Raw genomic sequence first — 24537 nt, 5'->3', positions numbered from 1 at the left:
CATTCCTGCGTGCGTTTCTCTCCCTCCCTCTCTGTCTCTATGTGTGTGAGTGCGCGAGAGAAGGTAATGGAGAGATTACTGACTCTGCGCCATATTCACCGGGACCTCTTGCATAGCAAGGAACCCTTAGGAATAAATTTCCTTTCAAAGGACTCAGTATATAGGCCCTTATTTCTTCCTATATGAGAGAGTAAAAAAAAAAAAAGAGCGGCAGATCCAACTTGCCTTGTTGCAATCGACATTCAGCGAAGCTCCTAGCCGCATTTTGTTTTTGTTTTTTCTCACCAAACACTGTTTTGGCTACTGTCGAACAAAGCTGCTTACTTTCAACGCACCGATGCGCGCGGCGCGACGTCTGCTCGTCCTTTCGGCGTCTTTTAGTTCAGTTTCTCGACCGCAGCAGCGCTCACTGTCGGCGCTCGTTAGCGCTCACGACAAACTACTTCGCTGCACCGCTCTTAGACGGCGACGCCGCCATCCCTATCAAGATAATGAAGAGCACAGAAGGAAATATAGCTGGCCTTGGCAGTAAATAATCGTGCGTGCGTCGGTGACCTAATGGCTACAGCATCGGGCTGCTTATTTGGAAGACAGAGGTTCGATTCCTCGATCAGCCACCAAGGTAGAGATTCACTTAAAATAAGGACCTCTTTAGAAAGAAAGCAGCAGTATAGCCACGCTAAAGAAAACTCGGAGAGCTTGAAAAAGAAAGATTCTCTTTAATAAGATTTAATGTCGACAACAGAGGAAAACGCTTATTTTTTTACGTTTACAGAAGCCCTTTACAGCGCGCTTATGCTATTTGCTATGCGTTGACGCCATAGCGCAATATTCAGAGCCGGCATGGTCACGGAACTTTTAAATGACTAATCTGGAAGTACGAATAAAGAAATCCGAAATGTCATTGTCGTGCACATTATATATCCCACTGCTTGCAATGAGTTTTCTTCATCGCAAAAAGTTGCGCTGCTGGTTTAAACTGCTGGTTCACGCTGAAATAACTTAAGGAAACGTAAATTTAAAATGGCAATTATTTTTCTCTGATTCTCCGCTGTAAGTACGTGCTATGTCACCAAGCGTTATCAATGTTATCACCATAACCATAACGCATAACGTGTTTTTAATTGCTCCTTCACCTACCTCGCTCAAGAATTTTGAAGAACGCAAGCGAAGCTTGCTTGGTGCAAAATACCCGCGACCAACAGGTTTGCCGTTGGTGGCTACTTTGAGCCAAATTGGCTACATTGCGACCTCGTCTGGCGACGAAGACTTCAGGTTGGCTCCATGGCTACTTTACTGCTACTTTTTAACGTATAGTTTTGAACCATTTTTCTTATTATTTGCAGATAAAATACACTTTTTCTGAGCTTTTCTGCGTGTCAGCTGCCGTGTAACATCTACTAAGAGAACTTGGTCTGCGGCTTCAAGGAAAGATGTTTCAACGTTTAAAAGTTACTACTGACTTGGAATGTTCCAAAATCACTCTGTATCTGGCAAGAACCTTATCTATTCTACATAAACTATATACAGGCGCACTGAGTTTATTATAATTTGTTCATTTATTTGCAACTTCCTTGGGGCTTGAAGACCGGACAAGAAGATAAAAAATTGTGCTCTCATTTTAATGGTCTTGCTTATTCAAAATGTTATTATTTAGTGTTAAGTAATAAAAAGTGTACTTCTAATACTGCTTCCGTTCTGTTTGGCAACAAATTTGGTGATAAAATATAATGGCATGGCTACTTTGGCTACTCTTAGCTTGCATTCTGGCTATTCTTCAAATCCATCTAACAGGAACCCTGTCGCTACCTCGTAACTTAAATAAGCATAATCTTCATTGTAATAATTGTAATAACCACCATAATACATAAAATATCCCCATCAATTAACAATTACACACTCCTCGTAAGAGAGATCGCTAGTCGCAATAACGTCGCCAGTTATATTTAAAGGATGGAGGTGCTGCCATTTTTGTTTTCGTGACCTTTCAAAAGTCCTCCCTATTTTCCGTTTGTGATTAAGTTTGCTGGATATTGTCGCTTTGAAGGAAAAAAAAAAAAGATGTCGCCATACAGCGATTGAGGAGGAACGGTGAGCCCGCCATGGCGCTAATACCAATTTAAAGCTCCAATCCGTACTCAGATGTGAGTTTGATTGTATTAGTACAACCCGTTTTGGAAAACCAGCGCAGCAACGTGGAGGACCCCGCGTAATTAGACTAGTGTTTCCTGATATGCATTTAATCGAATTCATATCTGGGCATGGGAATGGTTTCAAACAATGCAGGGTGATTCCCCTTGTAACGAAACGTGCACCAAATTTGGGTTAAGATAGCACCAATGAGAACGCTGGAGGTGACCGTTCCTACACGGCAAAGGGTCGAAGCCGGTTTCTACAGCGCTGCCGCTGGGCTAAGTCATTAGCGAAGTGCTACTCGCGAGGAAGGCGTACCTTGCCATTGCCATGAGCGTCAACTTTGCGTCAGCCTTCTTCAAAATTAAGAGAATTGTAGGACCTTCAATGGGGCCCTAAAGCGTCTTTCGTGGACGCTGCAACCTATCTGCCTCAATCGAAAGGGCTACGACAGCTAGTGCAAGGGTGGGCCGACATCGTCCACGCTCGGTCGGGCGGGCGTAACCGTGCCGTCACTATTGTGGTGTGCCCGAACTCGACAAAAACACAAGATAGATGTTTAATTGGGGCACTTAACCACATTTACCGCATATGAATGGATATCCTCTACACTCCCAACGAATCGCGAGTGAACGCCGCTGAGTCGGGAAACTGAGGTGAGAAGGAATGAAATTTGCAGTAGTATATTCGCAAGCAGGTAATATCAGCGCTATGCAGGCTTATAAGGTGAAATCAGTTTCGTGTAAACACCGGTTGGTGGCGTATCGCTTGATTCGATATCTCACTCGACTCGTGCCGAGTAGTTCATGCATTCGCTTCGTGCTATATTTAGCTTTGAAATAACGTACGCTGTGAAATACGACTTGAGTAAGAGTCTAACGCACGTTCCTGGGCACATATCGGGAAAGAAGTAGCATAAACGTCTCGATTATTTCGCCCAGCGTGGAGCCCCAGGTTCCCAAAACCGCCGGCCGAGATTCGGCCGGCGTGCGCTCGTTCATACGCGTGACGCTCCCGCAGTCGGCGCCGGTCTATCTTCTCGAGGTCTCTCACGATGAGTGTGCGCGCGAAAGATGCTCCACCCCGCGAGGGAACTCATTTGCATTAATGGCGGTAACGAGATTAGGCTCGGTTGCCCACACTAGAGCCCAAATTATCGCGCCCAAAACACCGTCGCGCCCCCTTGCGCCGACTTGCTTTCCTGCTTCTTTTCGCTGCCCCGCTCTCTTTTCTACTTTTGAGGCAAGGGGGCTCCCTGAAGGGGTCCCGGGCGACAGAAGGGGGAAGCCCCCGCGACGGTGCACGCCGTGATTTGGCCTGCATTAAAATTGAAGCGTGCAGAAAGGAGGGCTGACCATTTGCCCTCTTGACCGCCAGCTGCACGCTACACGGAGCGTCTCGTGCTGCTGTAACCGAATCAATAGCGCGACGAAGCGGCTAACGAATGTGCGGCTCCGCGAACCGGTGCCGGGCGCGCGCTGTCCCATCCCGCCGGTGCGTGTTCTTCAGCTACGCTGTGCCGCCGCGGACCAGAGACCGCGCCGGTGATGTTCGACAGGAAAAATAAATAGCGCGTTCCCGTCGCTGTGCTAAAAATATAAGAGGAAGGGCGAAGCATCGGGAAGCATATATGTGTAGTACATGCTCCTCAACTGATGGTCTGGCACCTTCTATATGTCTCGTAATCAATTCGCTTTCTTTTGCCACACTTGACAGGGAGGAGAAAGCTATCAGCCTTCGTAATATTTCTGGGGTGCAGTGTTCGCCGTTTCTCGGGTTTTGTTCGTGGTTGTAGGTAATGACCCATGGTGAACGCACAGCATCATTCTGTGACGACATCTTTTTTTTTTAGGAAGTTCATTCCGCTAAATGATCATTTAACATTGAAGCAACTGTTCAAATTCTGCAGTATTTATTTTCTTCTTTGAGGTTATCCGAAATGAAATTAGATTTACTTATTGATAATAATGCATGTTGTAAGAAATTTGCAATATTCATTAAAGTATACTGTCACCTCGCTGCTGAATATTTCTGGCCTGTAGTCATCAAGTGGGATAATGGCAAACATCGCGGTCATGAGACATGCGAAAATCCTAGAAATGCATAAATTTTCTCCTTCCCTGCGCTTATGTCTTTCGGCAATCTTTTCCAAGACGCCCCGAAAGACCAGCCTATTCGGAGCCCGACATGCTGTGGAAAGTTTGCTTGTGTGCCCACCATTCACCTGCAAACCATTCACGATTGGGTGCTTACCATTCACCTGCAAATGCCGTTGCCCGGTTCATAGTTTAAAGAAAGCACATGTCTATTTAGGAAGTAAGCAGTTGAACTGATTACAACGCGCTTGACCAATTCTGCATTAAGAAGCCGCCGTTAACTTTTTTTAACGGACGAAATATTTCCAACGCGGGAAACCTTACCTCTTGGGGTGGAACATCAAAGGTTAGCGTCCTGAGATCAACCTTGGTGTAGTTTTCGATGCAGGGGAGAATGAAAAAGATACCTGCAAAACGAACGGCCAGTCAGGACACTTATAGCATCTGGGAAACGCAAAACCAGTCGCACGCATAATAACTGTACAAAGAAGCAAAAAAAAAAAAAGACTGCAGCATCGACGGCTGTCCTAAGCGAAGTGGAAGCGTCTGTTTGCAATGGCGCATCTATTCCTGGCGCGGGCCTGGCTTTCTTTCTTCAAGAAGGGCAGGTGCGCGCCCGAAAACCGAGTACTCGATTCATAATTGCTTCTTGTTTCATACATAGCTGTGCGCGTTACATTAAGCTGCGAAGTGAGACATGAGAAGCGGAAGTTTGCTTACCGGGCCCTTTCGATCCCCCTTGCAGGAGTCTTCCCAAACGGAAAATAACAGCGCGTTCGTACTCCTGGACGACCTGCGATATAAAACCAAGCATCAACATTATTCACTGCGCAGGACGCACGTACGCCCTGTTGAAACACTACACGACGCAACGCTGCGCACGTTCCCGTGGCATCTTTCACGCGGGCATTTGATATAGTAAGGGTATCCCAAGTGACCGAGGAATTAGGAGTGATGATTAGTGCATAACGTGTACCAAATGTTGTAGAAAATCAGACGTGAATTAACAGTCAATCGAATGTTACAGTGAATTAACTCGAATTAAGTATGAATAAACAGTGAATCAAATGCTAAGGTGATTTAGTGAGCGTCCCGTGACAGAACAAGCTTTCGCCTGTGGACACCTTAGCGTAAGCTAAGGGGCTGCAAATTTTTCCTTTCGGTTTGCGATAAACTATTCACTTGTTATCTCAGCCTGTCCTGTAGTCATCTTTGTCTCGTGCCGCCGTTTTCTGCACCGCTTTTAAGATGAACCTTAACCAAATGGCCCATTCACACATTCTATTGCGTACGAATATTTAAGCGCAATGCGGCCAGCTGCGTGCGCGCCACATATGTCCCATCGGCAGCACGGCTGTCAAGCCATGTCGCGGTGGGTCCAATATCAAATTCATGGCTTCTGCAACTTTTTTTTTTTCTTTAACGAGTGGTGCTTATGGTGGTTACCAAGAAATTTGCCTCGGTAGGTAGACGTTCAGGTCACAAAGTCAAAAGCGCAAACAGGAAATAAAAGAAAATCAAATACGAGCTTACCTTGATGCAAAAAAGCAATGAGAAGGGAAAGGTGACCACGACAATCACGAACGACAGAACGGTGAGGATCCAACCACAGAGTCCGAGTCCAGTTTCCGCGGATTCTCCTGAAATTGAGAACATCAGTGTATTAGTATCCATAACAGTTATCTACGACGGGCATTCCGCGCAAGGGTAAAAGAGTACAAGTACAAAAGAGACAATTTAATAGCTATCTTAATGTACGTGCTCTCATGGCTGAATGTTGCGCCCCACACTCGGCACTGGGCCTCAGTTAACAGTGACGGTTAAGGGACGCTCACAAGAGAACAATTCTTGCACTTTGACTCAAGTGACATGCACTGAAAAAAAAGTGGGGGAGTGGGGGGCTGGGCATTTCTGGCTATGTCGTATGCATAGTTTATACAGATTATAATGATACATAGTATACAAATTTATAGTAATATCGCCGCCGGTATTCAAACAAGCGGATTCTAGGCTTGGAAGCCAGAGGGTGCATTCTCAAAAACGTTTTACGCTGGGATTGTTCGTAACCGAAAAATGTAGTTAATCCGGATACTGGACGTATTAGCGAAGGCCCACTACTTATGGTAAAAAACACTATGGGAGCGAAAAGCTTTTGTGAATTTGGCCACAAATCCCTTTTACCTTTCAAGATTCGCCCCTTAAATATATACACCCAGGTGTTTGTTGCTTGCTTTGAAGTTTGCAGTTTTTGGTTTAAGTTTATCCCAAAGGTTTACCTTACTTTTAAAGCGACGCTTTTTTTTTTCGAACCTTGCCAGATTTTTCTGACGGTGGGTGCTGCTGCTGCTGTCTTGCCGAATAGGTGCACATTAAAAAAAAAGGGAATTGCGTGACCGAACCTCTGACTCCTTTAACAACAGCGCTACACTTTAGTCATTTGTCCACAATCGCGCGTTGTGTCAACTAGCTATTTGAGATGATCGACACGTGTGTCGCACTGCGTATAGCACTGGGTGCACGAGAGCGCATGATCGCTTTATCTATTTACACGCCAAGAACCCCGGAACTAAAGTGGTGAATGTTAGCCAGCCCATCATCCCCATATTCCTAATAACAGCAATCTTCTAATAACATCTTCCTAATAACCTCATAGCAAACGTTGGCGCTGTGGCGCATTTTTACAAGATCTAGCATGCAGGCCGTCAAACGAGATTCAACACATCTGTAATGACGAATAAGACTCGTGTCCGCTCTGTAATGTTTACCACGGTGGCAGAGAGACGGGTTCGTCGTTGAAATCTGTAGCGTGTCTCTTGTCGTAATGCGTCACATTGCCTTGCTGGCTCATCGGTGTACACTACAGGGTAAAAACCTTAGCGCAAACCGAGTACAACAGTGCGTGGGACCTGCATAACTTTTTTTTCTTGCGTTCTTTCTTTCTTTTTCTTCTTGTAATGTTGGTAACCTATAACGAATCATCAAAGACAAGCGATAATACATTTCAGCAGCTGTAACCTTGGCCATTCCTTGTGATTCCTGCAGAATAGATACTGCTATCGAGTGTTTACTTTGGCATCCCATTTGCTGCTTTAAAGGGGCCCTGCAACACCTTTCTTAGTTATATTGGAATAGTCTCATTATTGACGTATGACTCTTCACGAGTCATATGCCGCAAAATTTTTTCGAATCCGTCAAGTCTAAGTGGTGTTACCAAATTATAGAGATCACGTTCCGCAGCTTTCTCCCTCAACTCAACGCCGCGAGCGCGCGGAGAGCTAGGCAGCGACTCGAGGGAGGGAACGCAGACGAGCGACGCTCCGCCCAAGAGCGCCGGCGGAAATTTTTTCTTCATTTTTTTCTCTCTGACGTCTGGGCGCAACCACGTGGTCTGTGCCGCCACTTCCGGTCGGCTTGCGTCGTTCTCATCGAGCGGAGCCGATGTGTATCGCGCGTGCTTGAAAACTGCGCGTCGGTTTGGTAATGTTGGGTGTGCACCTCGAACGCCGTAGTGTTTTCATCGCTCTGCCAACCATGGAAGCAAACCTGCGCGCTCGTTTGGAACGAATGACAGCTGAGATCGGTTTCGGCCCATACTCCGATACACCGCCTCGTAAGACGGCACTGGCAGACGACCCCGAAGCGCCGCCATTACCGGACGCCAGCATTGTTATCGGAGACATGCTGCACGGCTGCCTCGGTCGGTCGTGAGAACGTGCCGACGATGCAGTTCCCAGCTGACGAGGCAACACGCGAACGGCTGCCACTCTCAACGGCAACCGGCGATGGTCAAAAGCACAGAAATGTTCACGTTTTGGGCACTGCGCATGGCGAAGAAAACGGAACCACGCAACTACGAGCAGACGAGCTGTCGGTGAGACCGGAAGTGCTAATATTAATGTTTGTTCGGTGTTTTTAACGCGATAACATAATATAAACATACCTATTATCTACTTATTGAACTCAAAATTAACAACGAAAGTAATAATGAGGGTGTTATCGTGATTATAACATCAGCCAATGGTGGAACTGCCGACAATCGCGTCATATTTTGCGGACTAATACATCATTTGTCGAGAGAAAAGGGAGCGATTTTCAGCTGACTTTGAGAATTTATTGTAAATTCCAGGCCGTGCGCATCGCTATAACATTTGGCTCGCGTGTTCTCGGGAGCCTCGACTACCGATCGGCAGCGCTTTTTGAGCATGCTCGAAAAGTGTTGCAGGGCCCCTTAAAAAAAAAAAAAAAAACAGAACAACGAAGAGGCTACATTTACAACTTGTTTCGTCGTGAGTGTTCTTTACCGTTGCTGGTCACCGGCAGTGATGGTACGTAGAGCTTCACGATTCAGTTAAACTCCCTTTTACGAAGAAGGTTAACGCAATAGGTTTTTATGAATACTGGCCTAGAACGTGTAAACCCACAGAGCTGTTTACCTTTATTTAAGGCGCCAAGATGGCTGTTACACTTCAGTGCCGGAGTGGGTGCTGTTACACAGATTACCGTTTTAAGAGCGGGTTTTGCGGAGCATACAAGGTCGAGGCATGAAATCAACGATAGCTTCGCTGTGGTAAGCGCTCCTTTAACTTCAGGGCTTCTCACAGTAGGTAGTAATGAAGGGGTGCCCTAAGTACAGCTCGTAATCAAAGGAAACGTACCGGAGCATTCCCGCGTACGAGTTTACCTAGTCTTTCTGGCATTTCTCAGGATTCCACGCTAATAAGCCAGCGAGTTTGGCAGTTGTGAAACTCGAGAACTTATAAATCACTGTACGAGAGGGCAGCTGCGCGATAGCGACGGCATCTCTATGGGTGTCATATTGCGCTCACCAGTAATAGGCTTCTCCGCAGCCATATAAGACGCCTATATATCACTGATTGCGGCCCCGTTATTTGTGAAAAGCGGGCAGAAACGGGAAATAAGCAAAAACAAAGAGCGCGCATCGGTCCGAGATGACCCGCACCGCCCGCGATGAGCGTAAGGGACGAGATTAAGCAACCAACGCCGTCGTTCGTCCACCGGCGAGATAAGGCGAGCTTGCCAGGAGGAAACGGGAAACAAAAGCAGCAGCAGCAGCAGCAGCAGCAGCGGAATGGAGCGATGGCCGAGGAGTTTTGGCCGCACGGGCCAACTCCTATTCAGCGTGATGAATGTCACAGAAGAGTCGTCGGCGCCGGCGGCATTATTGGAGACCGCCGCTCTCCTGTCCTCGGGCGGCGCGCGGCAGCAGGAGAGCTCCCCGCCGGACGCACTTTTACTCGCGCGGAACTAAGCACGCCACCGCGGCGGTGCATCTCTCGATCTTGCTCGCTTGTGGTATTCGCGCTACACCATTCATCTCGGCTGCTGCGGAGCCCGGCCGCCAATGGTCGGCGGCCGAGCAGTCTGAAAGGCCGCGCACTCGGACGGACCTCCGATGCGTCATCCCCCCACCCTGCTGTCATCCCTCCTCCGGCCACCGCGATGCACGGGAAGCGCGGGCGCACGCGCGCGAGCTGTTCGCGGCGCAATATCAGCGTGATATATCAGCGGCCACGAGTGGCCTCAATGGCTGCGGCGTATGAAGACGTCCCAAGAGTGATCGGCCGCGGCAGCGCAACAGGGCCCGGGATTTTGCCTCCTCGTCGCTGTCCCTCTTTGCCCTGTCTGCACGCTCCTATAGCGCGTCGTTATGCTTACGGGTTAAACATCGTTCGCACGACTCTGTGCACCGTACACGCTGCGGCACGCCTTCAACGACGCTCGCGCGGACTGCATTTGGCGTTGAATTTTGCTAACCAAAGCGTCGCGATTGCGGCAACGTCCGGGAACAATTTGGTGATGCCCGACAGAAAGAAATACCCGCAGCAAAGAAAGCCTACTACTGTAGCATTTTTCAATCGCTATGGAGGCGGGTTGTGCCGCCTCCATAGCGACTAAAAAACGAGAGCAGTTGACATCGCTTTATGATCGAACAACTTGTTGGAATCTCTGAGTATAGCTTGAAACCATACGGATTAGCACATCGACAGAGTGTGTAGCCCGAGACAACAATATGCTGATGTGTTTGCGTTGGTTGACTTCGATATATAGGAGCGTTATAAATTTAACTCCAAGGTTCCTGCAACGCTAGCGCTCAGCACAGTCTGCATCTGCCCCTAAGAATCGCCTTGCGTTGAAAAAAATCGCATTTTATTTTACTTTCTTGTAATTAAAAACAAAAAAACGCAAATGCAAAAACTTTTCAGGAGCGAAAGCGGAATGATGGTATTCCTCGCAGCCGCAAAACCAATTTATAACATTCACTGACATAACCTCCTTCATATTCTTGCTTTTCACACTCATATCCGCTAACTATCATGTAGAACTTCCTTTTCTAATAGAGTGAGAGAGAGAGATGAATGGTGGAAGACAAAAAAAAAAAAAACACGAAATTAAGTTTAAATTCCTGTGGAGTTCGTGACTCTGACCAATAGAGAGCTTTGGGTTCCTGACGCTGAAGATCAGAATAACAGGCTGCGTGCCTTAGTTGTGGGAATACTCAACTTTTTCGCCCATCAGTCAATTCGTGGCCAGATGGCACAGTTTGTACATCTATTCCGATGTAATATATGCTTGTAGAAAAGAAACAGGCACCACAAAACTTTACAAACCGCGATTTTCCACCACGCGAGAAACGAAGCAGGTACAGTCAATTGTTCTTGAAAGCGTAGGCAAACTGTTAAAAGAGTCCAGGTACAAACCGTCCCCTATTTGTCCTCTGCTGCGAAAATACAGGAGGAAAAATAGGCATAATCCGCCAGTTTGGGGAATCGATGCTAAAAACGAGAAGCATTTTGCAGCCAAATGGCTATCCAACATCGCTTGGGGGGCTGCAAGGCGCTCCGCAAAGCGCACAAACGTGTTTGTGAAAGGCGCGCAGTTGGAAGTGTGACGCGAGCGTGTATGTAACGACAGCATCAAGACAATGACGATTATCACGTGACAGCGAAGGTATAACTTGTACTCCGGTTGCCCGACGCTATAGTAAATTTCGACCCAATTGCTGCATTTCACGCTAAGGTTTGTGGCCTTACCAGAATTCCTAACAAATTACGCAAAACGAACAAGTGGCCGAGAATAAGGCGGTGGAACGAGATTAGAAAGCTTGCAGGCGTAATGCGGAACGAGCTCGCGCTGCAGTTAGAGATCAGAAGCCTTCGCCCTGCAGTAGACATTATCAGGCTGATGATGATGGACATGACGACGGTGGACTGTCAACATAAATATGCTGATGATGATGAGCAGTGGACATACATACATTGATAGCAATGTTAGACGATCTGAACAAACCTCTGCGTATCAAGAAACGCAAAAAGAGACTCCCCTTGAAAGGCTAAATCATTCGTATTGATCATATATGAATTACTTGGCTCGATTCCAACAGGCGCAACAATTTATTCCTTTTCTGTTTTCACGTTGCGTTTTGCGTGTACATTTACAGCGTGCGCGTTTCAACAGGGCCATCAACACCGGGCCACTGTGTGTGTAGTCCCAACCGTTGAATACTAACGGAACGAAGGCGCTTCCTTGCCGTGTGCGGCCGTCAGAAATGCTGACGCACTGGGAAGCCGACGCCTAGAGCCGCGGCCGCTCATTGCGCCATGGTCCGCGCGCCGGTTGTTTCACTTGAAGTACGTCTGAGGGCGCTACAGTACGGTAGCGCACGAGCGCCGTAACGCGGTTTCATTTCATATTTAGCGGGCTTTCTTTAAAGGCTGCAAAAAATCCGCTTTCCCTTAATTCCAGAATAGGATGCGCTAGTGCCGTTGATTTTCCTGCCTTCTCCTTGGTATTTTTTTTCTTTCTTTCTCTATTTTGCGGAGATGATTCTGCACATTTCCGAAGAAAAAAACAAAGGGAGAGAGATTTAAAGTTCTCGTGTATGGTCTCAGGGCAAGGTTCGGAAAAAACACATTTGCGCATTGCGCTGCTTAATGTTGCAAGATAAGGTCATTAGCAGGCTTAGAACTTGAAGCGCTGAACTAACTTTCTAGTTGCATGAGGACACCTTGCAAGGAGACGTCAGTCGAATGAGCGCCTGCTTTTGCAACAAATGGAAGCGAGCTTACGCCACTCCACATTTTCGAAGACAGAAAATACGCCTGTGCGCCGTTCTTCCATGACACCATGCATGTATATTACGACGCAAGCGTAGATAGGAAACTAAGCAATACCTCACTTCTTCACTATGTCATCGAGGCTTTGGGCAATAGGGTACGAAAATCTTACAATGACCGAATACGCTTTGCATGTATAGGCGTGCGCACGCACTGCTTCTCGCGTTCGCTTTGGCCTTCTTTGAGCGCTGCGAAGGCTGAAGGCGCTTCCGAGTCAGAAGCAGAAAAATTAGACGCCTGACGGTACAATTCATTTTGTGCAGATGCAAAGTAAACGCGCTTTGTGACTTGCAGGACTGAATTCGGAGAGCGTTCGACTGAAAGTGAGAGAGAACAACTGGCGAGTTTTTAAAAGGATGCGCATCAAGTAGCGAAACGAGGTTCAAACAAAAATTTTTTAAAAATCCACTAGCGTATGCTAACAATGTTGCTATACGGTGCTGGAATATGCTAAGTCCTGCGCTTTTTTTTCTTCTTAAACGAGCGTGTATTCTGCGATACATAAGAGTCCGAACGTTAGGCCCGACTACACGAAAACACACAGGTCGCGATTCACGGCAACAAATTTCGACAGCAACACATCAAGAAAACATCTTCAGCCTCCCTCCCTGTCCAAGGGCGGGCCTCGAGAGATGCAGCGAGCAAATACTGCTTTTTACTTCCTTTCCCTTTCTGATCTCCCAGGGCCGTTTACGTGATGTATGTGCCCTTTTGTTTAGTCCAGGTGGGATTTGAAAAGCGCTTCGCTTCGCGCTGGGTCTCCTGACATTTCGTTCACTGGCGTCGCATTTTTGTTCGTCTTTCGCTTCCTTGCCAAATAAAGGCGACCAGTTTCGCGGCAAAGACATTTGGCAACCAAATTTCCGATTTGTTATCATTCAATGCACTCGTTCGCTTTCTTTTATCGCTATTTTCTTCGGCGCATACCTGCACTCGCTTCACTCTTGCTTTCTGGGACGAATGCTGTTTTACGACGGCGGGCATGCGAGCGAGGCAGGGAAGTAAAACGAAGAATGCATGCTGGGAAACCCAAATTGCCGGGATCAGGGGCGAATGGCAGGTAAAGATATTGTGCCGTTTGCGGCCGAAGAGTATGGGAAAAGTGCTCCGGAGACGTTCAAATAGCGCTCGGTTTGATCACTTAAAAAGTGCAGCTCAAGAAGGTGTTGTTAGGAGGCAGAAAACCCCGGAGGAAACGTTGTTCAAGATTTATAGGCCTTAAGCGATGTCTCCTGCCATCACTCTTTAGCCTATAAACTGTTCGCGAGCGCTTAATAGAAAAATTTTGACGGGCAAAAAAAGAAAAAAAAAAGCTCGACGCACTTCCTAAAAAAAATCAAAAGCGAAGTGCGCCTCGACAAACAAATCACTCTTGTGTAGTATAGGCAAGGAACCTAGTATATTCTATAATGTTATATTAAATACAGCTGCGGATAAAGTCAGATAACAGAAAGAAAAGAGGTTTCAAACGAATCCCTAGTGTTGGTGACGGTGTGTTGTTGAGTTGTTTTTTTTTCTTGGTGCTTTTAAAATTTTCTGTAGTCCCTAGGCTCCCGTCCTTCAACGCGTCGTCAGTCAGGCTTGCTCATATTCTTTCAAACTTTAATGCCGTTTTATTAGTAGAGTAGGTCTTGCATCACCATAATTCCTGCACGGCTGCTCTTACGTCTATGCACTGCAGAGTTCGTAAGCGTCACGTCCACGCATTACCGAAAAGTGGTTGCGCTGGGAACGTTCGTAAGAAGAAAAAAAAGAAAAGAAAAACCAATAGTGACAGTGATTATTGTATTCAGCGAAGGCCGACGACGAATCAGAAAAAAAAATTGCGAACAAGAAGTAGTGTTTCATTTCTCTAAAAATTGCCTGTGTTCAATTTTACCTATACTCTTGTGTGCTTCCAATGTCGTTGTGAAACGCACTGACCGCCGTTTGCCAGCTACAAAAAAGAAAACGCAAAAACCTATGACTTACTTCTCCGGGGAAGGGACAGCTTGTCAAAGCCATTTCAAGACTTCTCTCTTTCACTCCCTTCACTATTTTAGGGCAGAAAGACGTCACGTATTACCTTTGTGAAGTAAGCCCTAGCAGTCTCTAGCTACAAGTTCGTGGATAAAAATGGAGCGTACACCGCCACTTCCCAGAAAAGAAAAAAAATAAACAAGACAAAGCAAGCCGTATGCGCACACGGTCGTGTTTCAGCAAACACTGCGTTGCCTACCTGTTCTAAACTGCAATCACTTTCTAGGAACCTACGACCCGAAGGTACGAACCTACGAAGGTACGACGCACGTGTCCGCTGGCCGTAGATTGTATGACTAACGGGGTTGTGTGAATTCAGCGTGGATTGACAGCTGCTCCGCTGCTAATTTACGCTTAGTAATTGAGATCACCGTAACTGGTCGACCTGGCAACGAAAACATACCAATATATAAGTAAAATTACCGTACCTTCTTGAGACAAACGAGTAGACCGTAGAAGTGAAAATAACATAGTATTATTTAATAAGAAATGGGAGACAGGGAGCTGGTGTAAAAGTACTCTGCGCAAGCTCAATGGACCGACATCTATCCTGGCTGTCTGGTGATGTTCGCCAACGATTATTGTTGGAAGCTGAAGTAATTGAATCGATGGAGAAAAAAGAATTGTCGGTGATTTTTTTTTCTCCAGAAAGGAACTACGAAAAGGAGGCTGGGGGAACACGAGAAAAAGAAAACAACGGCTTCACTACCAAAAGTGCTTGCCGCTGCGAAGAGGCGCTAACGAGCATTTGCGCCGTAAAGACGAGACATTGCGTGGAAAAAGCGATACGCCTGAAATGGAACAGTTCGAACTGGGTTTTCTGCTTTTGTTTCTTCCAACGGACTGGTCAGGATGAACGTTACCAGAGTCCGCACCTCCACTGGTGGATGACTTTCGAGGAAAATAATCGCCCAAAGTAATAAATGAAAAATAAATAAATAAAAAAAAGAAGCACGGCTGGGGCAAAGCGCAGGGCGCGGAGTAAATTGAGAGCATGGCGGGGAAGGTGAGGGTCGCCCAGCCCCGGCGCGAGTTACAAAGCACCTGGCAGGGCAGCGATCCCTGGGAACCCGTTTCCATCATAAACGCGCGAGGCAGCGGCGGCAAAAGGGGCTTCCCATTCTCCTGAGAGGTATTTGCGCCAACACAAATATACGGCGGCCGCTACCGCGGAAGGTGGAAGGGAGAGAAAACAGCCTCGCCGTCCTCCGACACTGAAGAGGACCGCGAGGAAAAATTCGTTTAAGTCATACGCGAAGTGCAAAAATGGAGCCAAGATACACCGCTAAAGGCTTGAAGAGCACGGCACAAACGCGCCGGGGCTCAAACGACGACGCCCACATAAGGCGGGAGCAGTAAGTAAGAAAGAAATACGAAGAAGGGGGTGGAGGGGATCGCGTGGTGGCGGCTGGCTGCTGCTCCGAGGCAGAGAAGAAGAGATGGCGAGTCTTAAGTTACGATACCGAGGCGCTTCCTAATGTCTCCGGCGAGACGATATCCCGACCTCCTGCCTCTGCACTCGTTCGGTGGGGACCAACGTGTTTTTCTTTGGGCCCCGTCCGCGTTTTGAGTCACGTGGCGCGGCGGAGGCTGTTCTTTTACGCTTCGGAGCCGAGTTTTCGCGTGCGTCAGCCCTGAAATATCGCAGCCGTGAATCAAAGCGATGAGGGCGACCTGTTCCAATGAGTTATGTCTGCAAGCCACAGAAAAGAGCGGGCCGCCTCACCCGCCCCCCGCGACCGGCGGCCCGGTCTACGCTGCGGCGCGACTTGGTCTTCGGGTCTTCCTCTTGCGTGTTGCGACGCCTCTTTCTCTCTCTTTCTGACCTGCGCCCTCTGTCCTGCCTTTTGCCCATATGTCTCCAGCTCGAATTTCGCGAGAAAGACACCAAAGACGCTGCCTTTTTTTTGTTCTGCGCTCATTCGTGAGGACGACAAGCCAAACACATTTTTGTTGAATCTAATGTAGTGTTTAGTGCAACAATCAATGATAATATCTTGACGTGAGTGTTTGCTAACCGAAGTTCAAGTGTCGTAGAACGAAGTGCAGTCGTCACGCTATTATAATTATGCAAATTAATTCAACATTCTTTTTTTTTTTATGTACCTGTTTTAGAGGCGTTTTGAGGTCACAAGCTTAGGCCATATTGAGTGCGCTGCCATTGGAGGCACACGGAAAAGCGCAAGGAGACGGTAGCCAGGTCTACAGATTCGGATACGTTCGTGGGCTGCAGTATCGGTTGCTGTGGGATTGCAATTGAAGTTAATGAGCTGCGTGTTCCTCGACCAACGGCGACACTTGAACTGGCACACAGCTATTTATTAAAACCCTTAAACATTTGTCAATTGTATGGTGGTGTGAATGTCGAAAGACAGCAGAATTCGGCAAACGTGGCTCTCGCGCCATTGATCCTATCCGAAAAAAAACGAAGTCTATGATTGTACCAGTCAACGTACAAAATACACTAAACGATATTGCAACGTCCTGCAACCTGCGCATGCAAGGAAAGGTACCAGCGCCGCTGAAATTTTTCATGTACGAGGAGCAGACTTCCTATAACAGTGTGAAGCAGCCATTGTGTAGTATGCGTGCTATTACGCGGATAACTACGACACGTGTGACTCCAAAGCATAAAATATAGGGTGTTACGGACGCAGAAAAGAATGGAGAATCAGGGAGCACGCAGCTTCATTTCGAAAGTGGCGACACTTGTTATAACTGCCAGAGTGCAGAGACCACAAAGCGCTGCTCAAGCAGTTGTTTAGATGTGGCTGTAGAACATCCTGAGCCGTTTGTTACCTAACTCGTACGTGTGTCATTTTCGAGGAAGCCCAAGGGTGGAAGGGAGGGAAGTAAAAAAGCTCGTCACTCGCTGGAGCTATATATAAGCCTATCCTCTTCAGAAAAATATAGCGTAGAAATGGAACATTGGAAGAAGGGGCAGAAAGAGAATAGAAATACGGAGCTAACACATCGCAAAGGACGTCTCATGTTTTTCACGCCCTGTATCTGATTTTCAGCTCCGAAGAGCTCATTGAGGCGCCTCTCCCGTCATCGGCCGGACAATACAAAACATTGTGCCGTATCACTCTTACGGGTACTGAAATGCGCTACTGTACATATTCAATGTATCTTGGCTGGATGGCAAACTTCCTCGAGATGAAAGGCCCACAGCTTTGAACCAACTCCTAAATCTTTCAAGCCTCCTGTGGAGCTCACACCATACCGCGCAGTTGTTTTGGGTAGTTGTGCATGAAACGCGACAGAAAGAATGACCTCTTCATTCACGGTGTCACCTATTTGTTACTTGAATAAGATATCCAAATATTTCTCGCCAAGTACCTTGACGTAAGAGAGGCGCACGCTGCTCTTGACGCAATGCTTGATGCTCTTTGACCGCCAGTTGTATTGTTGGATGCACAGTTGCTTACTATGACGTCGATCTTCGTCCCGATAAAAGGCACGTACGTGCGACCTCTCAACGCATCTGCAGTGATGTTCTTCATTCATCCCTGCAATCATCAACTTAAGTGTGTCCCAAGAGCAATATTTTTCAAAGATAGATTTCGCCATTTCGCCAACGGGTACTCGCAAATTTTCATGTCAGATGAGTCTAAGCCCATCACGGCATTCGCAACGCCATAATGTCTATGCCGGTTTAGATACATGCCCTTTGGATAGAAGGCAGCACCAGCAGTTTTCACAAAGCTCACCGGGAAGGCAATAGATGACTGCTAAACACATTTCGTTACTTTGAAAACTCAGCGGTCGCGTAATAAATGACCTATACGATATGCTATGGAATTATCAATGGAGACCGATAATACAGTGAAACCTCGGTAATACGATCACAGCTCATACGAATTTCGGGCTGGTACGAATTTTTCGTTGGTCCCGGCCAAGGCCCATTGGCCTGCAATATAATAAAGTACGGTTGTTGCGAACCGATTTTCACCCAGCGACGTTTGATACGAACGTACGCTACCGCCCAGGTACGAAGAGGTGCTGTCCGCACTGTCGCGGAGGACGCGCCTAACACGTGCAGCGCGGGAACGCAAGCGTGGGTATGCGCGCCGCACCACCAAATCGCCAGAATCGCGGTGTAAGAAAAACGCTCTTCTAAAGGTGGACAATGACCGAAAGGGCGGTCTTGGCGAAAGAGCCTCACAACGTCAACATGCGCGACCGTTGAGGTCGCACTTGTGCGGGCACGGCCGTAAATCTCCCAAAAACATCCCCAACACCTACGCGATAAAATCATAACACAGGACCGTGGTTCCAAAGGCTCCGGTGTCATGCAAAAAGAGATACTAAAAATTTGGAAGGGGCTACTGCTGTCGCGGGTCACAACGCACCTGGTTCATTAATTAAATACGCGAGTACGTGCCGTATATTTACGAGTGCTGGTATGATTACCGACATCTAAAAACTTAACTAAAAATCATTCAGGATTCTTTCTGACGTTTGCTGCAGCCCTGAAAAACAATAAATAAAAATTTACACCAGCTTTCTTTTGTCGCATGCTAATTTTCCATGCTTTCTGGTGATACGAATTTCGGATGATACGAATATTTTTTGTGGTCCCGTGAGATTTGTATCACCGAGGTTTCACTGTATTGAGTCTCGGTGTCAGGTATAACAGGTCCACGTGAGCGAACAAGGCTTCAAAAAGCTGTGCCCTAAGCATCAATGTACCTTAGCCTATAAAGCCTCGAGATCACACCATATACAAATATGAACTGGTCATGTTTACAGAAAAGCTAATGTCGTTGCGTGTTTTACGTTATCGCGTGAAAATTCTTAAAGGTTAGAATTGGCAGAAACCTCTGCTGGTTATTCCCCACGTGCCCTGTAGAAGGCGCTTACATGGAAGTTATGGTAGTCCCCGTGTGCCCTATGGAACCAGTGGCAGAGAAGCGCCCATATAATATATATCAACGTCTCTTGCCACAATTTGGATTCGTTTCCAAAGGATTCACAAATGACAGCTACTTATGGCCGTCTGCTTTCCATCCGTTTATACGCTTTTGATAAAACCTCTGGTTCTTGCTTGGTGCATGATTCAACATTGACATCAAGCTTCAAGGTTTCAAGCAATTATAAAGAAAGGAGAAATATTTTCACCGGCCGTGTATCCAATCAGCTTCGCAAGGTAAAGAAAGGTCGTGTTCGCGTATCCACTGATCGTTAGACCAACACGGCACCGGTGAACTCCTTCGCAAAACCCACCTCATGGTGGGAAAGATTCTGCAACATCGGCCTAAGCGGTCTTCGCACAAGAAAGCGACGAAGGTGCCCCTCTTCTTCCTATGTACGCTCAGGTGACCTATGTAAATGACTGTGACCCCTCCCCCTTCCACCCGCGCTTTCTTCCTCCGTGTTTAGTTCCATAGCTCTACTAATGCGCATATGGGATAGCCAACCGGATGTTTCTCTTCCGGTTGAACTCCCTGCCTTCTCCACTTCATTTCTTTCTCTCGTATTCCAGCGGCGGCGGCGTCTTTTCCCGTGTTCTCAGGCGTATGTTCTCGGGCAGTATTACAGGCGTACAAACCATGTGAGCTTTCTCAATAACAAGCGCACGTTCACTCCAGCACGTGAACAACACGGACTTCGGTTAACGTATACCCGTAAGGCTCTTTGGCCGCACATCTGCCAAGCCTGCTCACAGATTCGCAACAGCTTTGGCTGGAGCTTAGGAGAAAAATACTGGCGCGACATTACGCCGCATAACACGAACAAATGCAAGGATCCCCGTGCGAGTACATGAAGAGGGAGGCGGTGAAAATAAGGTAAACGGCTCAGACGGTATCGCGCCTATCGCCCCAGGCGCGGCGCCCAGTGCTGAGCGGATGACAGAAAAGGCGCGAGGCACTGACTTGAGACTCTACGCAGAACACAATAACCAAGCCATTGCGTGCGGCGCGAATTTCTCGCTTTTTTTATGGGGACGTCCTTTGTCGCACTCGCTTGACGGTCGTCCTTTCCTTTATTTTATTATTTTTTTAAGAGGACGAAACAGGCGCCTCGTTTCTGCACTTTGTTGGCTGTGCTCTTATCTCTTTTTAACCACACAACAAGAAATAAAGTGAAACTGGCGCCAGAAGAACAGGCTGCTTTAGATGGAAACGAGCTCGCATGCAAGCTATTTGCATGCATGATCAGATATTCTCTGATAGGACCCAGAGGGCGCTGAGGGCAGGTAGCCGCTCTCTTCCATATTTTCTCCCCCTGCTCAATCTTTCGCTATCTCTAAGAACCTTTCTCTTTGCCGAGAGCCATTTCTGTTTATTTTTCCCATTTACTCCTCTCCTTCGTGCGCCTACCGTATAAAGACATACAGGCAGAGACAAAAAAGAATGCGAACCTGCCGACGTGTAAAGGAACCTAATACGCCGAGTAACCGCCTTCCTAGTGAACAAAGGGCATCAGTGCAAATTCTGTTGCATACAAAGCAGGTTTCAGCATACTAAAAAAAAAGTGATGTGAAATCAGTTTCAAATCTCTTTTCCTGGAATGTGCCTCCGGTTTACAAACGTTAGTTGTTGTTACTGCTGTTGTTTTGTCTCGTGAAATGTTCTTTCTCGCCGTGTTTTTTTTTTCTTTCGTTGTTTTGTTTTCAGGTATCGTCTTTCGAAAATGAAAGGGCTCGTTGAGCATTGTTGAAATGACTTTTCCAAGTTGTTAGAAAGTTGCTCAGGCATCCTTGCACTATAGTGAATGGCAGTTTTTTTTTTTTTTCGTAGTTACTTCTACCAAAGAACGACAACATCAAGTTTTGCTTGGATCTACCAGATACAAAGGTGTATACAAAATTAAAAAATTAAAAATAAAACAATAATGGCGCTTGCATTCGTATACTTTCAATATCATTCTTCAAGTAAAAACACCAAAAGATAATCCCGACTATACACGCTGTCAGCGGTTCGTTTCCGCAGTGCAGTAGCCTGAAATATACATTACAAGACCGCGGAAATTCGTCCGACATGACTGCGATACTCGGCTAGACTGAGAAGTCGAATTACCGTATGAATACCGGCTGTTTTCCTTAACGCAAAACGAGTCCGTTTTCCTATTATATATGTTTCTTTTTTCTGCAAATGTATCATCAGATTTACCAGAGCTCAAAGAAATGTCAGATAAAACCTTTGTTCGTTCTTGTCAAAGCATTTTCTTTAGCTGTACAAGGGTTGCGACAACAGCGATTGTTCTGATTATTAAATTGTCTTACCATTCCATTGCTCCAGGAATTGGCTGGAGCACTCATATCCTACTGGAAAATCCTCACAGGTCGCAGTGAACGCGCGATACTCGAAGCATAAACAGGACACAGCTGTCATTACACACGTTTTATCCAAAGTTGCCACACTCCCTCGGCCGTGTAGGGGTTGTCTCCCCAAACGCAAGAATAAATAAATAAATAAATAAATAAATAAATAAATAAATAAATAAATAAATAAATAAATGTGCAGTGGCTTAGCTCGGCTGTGCCAGGATATACGTAGCGTTAGCTAAGGTTCAGCTGATCATTCTTAGCTTTCTTGGTTGTCAAGCTTCTCCGCTTTTCTGCGCCGCTTAGCAGAATTTGCGCTCTCCTTCTCCATGGCTATACCACACTGGCAAACGCCAGCCAGCCGGTTTGACAAGTGGCTAACCTCCCTGTCCTTCCGTTTTTCTTTTCCTCCTCCTCCTCCTCCCCGCTATATGTATACCCCCACTGATACGTCTGCATATGCGCGCGAAATTCAGGGGCTGATATTCTCCAGCGTAACGTCGACGCGCGCGCACGCTCGGCACAGCGACGCTACGCTAACAAACGCGCAGCACTCTATAGTCCGACGCGCGGCGCGACCGGTCCGGCGTCCGCCAGCGCACACCGGCAGCAGCCGGCACGAGATGCGACATGCTGCATTCCGCGCCGGCGACGTTACCCAGACTGCACTGCGTCTGCGTCTCTTCGGGAAGAAGGGGCGCCGAGTGCGCTCAAATGCGCATGCGTCAAGGCGACGTAGTGCGTCGCGCAAGTGGGAGTATATATAAAGTGCTCTGTTTTCGCGTCAACGTAACGTTATGAACCTGGCGTCGCGAACTCCGGCCGCCGCGGGCTGACGCCAATGCACGTCGAAGTATAACAGAGCTTTTAGAGGCGCTATCAAGCGGCTCCGGCGCAGCGTCAGACGGCCACTGCGCAACGGAGACGCACAGCTGGGCCCGCGCCGGCGCCAGTGCGTCTGCCACGGCTATGACGTCGCTCCTCTGGAATGCGCAGACCAGCGAGGCGCGCGCGGCGGCGGCGGCTCCGGTGCGCCAGCTGTGCGCCGTGTGACGTCACTTCTCCTCGCGCATGCGCAGCACGGCTCTCATACTGCCACGCGAAACTGCTCCGCCTCGGCAAGTGTAGCTAGCGCCACAAAACTGCCTGTACACCATCACTCGCCAAGCCAAGATTAATCTCTGAACCTGTTGTTTAGGTGCTCCATACCGAACAGGCCACTTGGGCCTGCGAGCAGTCGTAGAGAACGTTACTTGCGACATGGAGGTGTTATAGACGGGCCAAGACATCGAAACGCAAGACTGCTGAAGAAGCCAAGCGCGAAGCGTCAGTGACTGTTTCTTACGACATGGTGCACAAAACATGACGAGTTGTCACACTTGTACCTCGAAAAACAGTGACGAAAAAAAAACAACAGCAAAGCCCTGAGCGGAGGAAGCCACAGCGAGTGCATTTCTGGTTTATTTTACTTTTAATCTGCCGAGTTTGCTCAATTTCTTCAAGCGGCATTATCGTTGTGGCTTCTTCACAGCAACAGCTTTTTTGTTGTTATTGTCAGTTTAGTATTGCTGGCAGACTGCTTCTATAGTCATTGCAAGAGATAGCAGCGATTCGTTCATTTCCATTGCCGTGATTTTGCTTTCCTCTCACATACATGCCTTCGATTCTGTGAAACCTTCACGTGAAAGAAAAAGCAAGAAGCGTCGCCAGACTTTCTCCATTTCAATATAAGGATTCCTCGATTATTAGCTTGCCGTCTTGTGGGCACTTCTCAACTTTCCTCATTACTTGAAAGCGCTCGAAAAACAGTCAATTACGGAAATATAAGTTATCTTAAAAAATAAAGGCGACTGACAACAGGTGACAAATACTAACACAGCAAGCATTCTTTTTGTATATAAAAAAAAACCAGAGATAGATGTGCAACTAAGCCGTCGATCGCATTAATTGACAAGGAGTCTCCAACTTGTGCAACCGCCTTTGATTCACTCGTCTTTTCCCTATCATTCTATATTGCGCATGCGTGACAAGGTTATATATAAGAAGCACTTGTCTTGTATTCGTCTCCTTTTTTGCGTCAGTTGTCATCATGCTTCGCGCTAATTTATCTCTGCCGCAATACGAGACCAATGAGCCCCAGAATTAATTATTCTAAAGTAATACGAGGCGCACCGGACTGCTCGCTCACAGTTGATATGTTGGCGTTATGGAGAACCGTTCAATAACAGAGCCGACAGTGTTGAGTTGCGCTGCCGAAACCGATCAGAAAGTGATGGGAATTGTTACTGTCACCATTTAAAGGGACGCAAAAGAAAAATCAAGCTCGGCTATTGAATAAGACAACTATTACACTTTGGCTAGCATTCGTAAAGCACAAACGCGCGCGCACACACACACACGCACGCACGAACACACGCATTACAAACGCACGCACATCAAACACACACACGATCCCTCACACACCTACAATATCTCGCGCAGCATCCCCGTGACATTTTGATTGCGTCTAACGTCTTGATCGACTTAGTTAACCAAGACGTTAGTTTATTAATTCTAAATGCTCAAAATTAAGAAACCTTTTATTTCAGACTAGAAAAAACCTTATTAGTAAAATTGTTTCCCGCCGTTAGAATGCATATTTTCAAATTTCCATTTCTCCTAATTACACAGTGGCGCTGGTGTTCCAATGCAATTTTTTGGATAAATTTTGGTTTTTACTTATCTACTAAAAGTCAGAATAAAACAAGTAGATATTAAGGAAAGTATTGCAATGAGCCAAAGTAATTTAGTGCGGTGATTTGTCGCTTTTTAAACACTTAGGCAGCAAATGGAGACGTATTAAGTGTGAACAAAAATGTATTTGCGACTCAGAAATGTGATT

The 24537-nt window shown here is 47.0% G+C and overlaps 1 protein-coding gene across 4 annotated transcripts in view; it reads right to left on the bottom strand.

Moving 5' to 3' along the window:
* Positions 1-24537, bottom strand: part of LOC119405696 (band 7 protein AGAP004871) — a 303664-nt gene that overhangs the window by 39892 nt on the left and 239235 nt on the right. For all 4 annotated transcript variants that reach the window (XM_049418774.1, XM_037672544.2, XM_037672539.2 and 1 more), the window contains 3 exons: positions 5763-5869; positions 4950-5022; positions 4554-4636 (listed from right to left, as the gene is read on the bottom strand). In XM_049418774.1, coding sequence (XP_049274731.1) covers positions 4554-4636; positions 4950-5022; positions 5763-5869 — 263 coding nt within the window. The remainder of the gene's footprint in view (positions 1-4553; positions 4637-4949; positions 5023-5762; positions 5870-24537) is intronic.

Source organism: Rhipicephalus sanguineus, chromosome 1 (genome assembly GCF_013339695.2).
Source record: "Rhipicephalus sanguineus isolate Rsan-2018 chromosome 1, BIME_Rsan_1.4, whole genome shotgun sequence".
In the NCBI taxonomy this organism is placed as follows: domain Eukaryota; kingdom Metazoa; phylum Arthropoda; class Arachnida; order Ixodida; family Ixodidae; genus Rhipicephalus; species Rhipicephalus sanguineus.
Note: the sequence above shows the minus strand (reverse complement) of the source record. Positions and strands in the feature narration are given on the sequence as shown.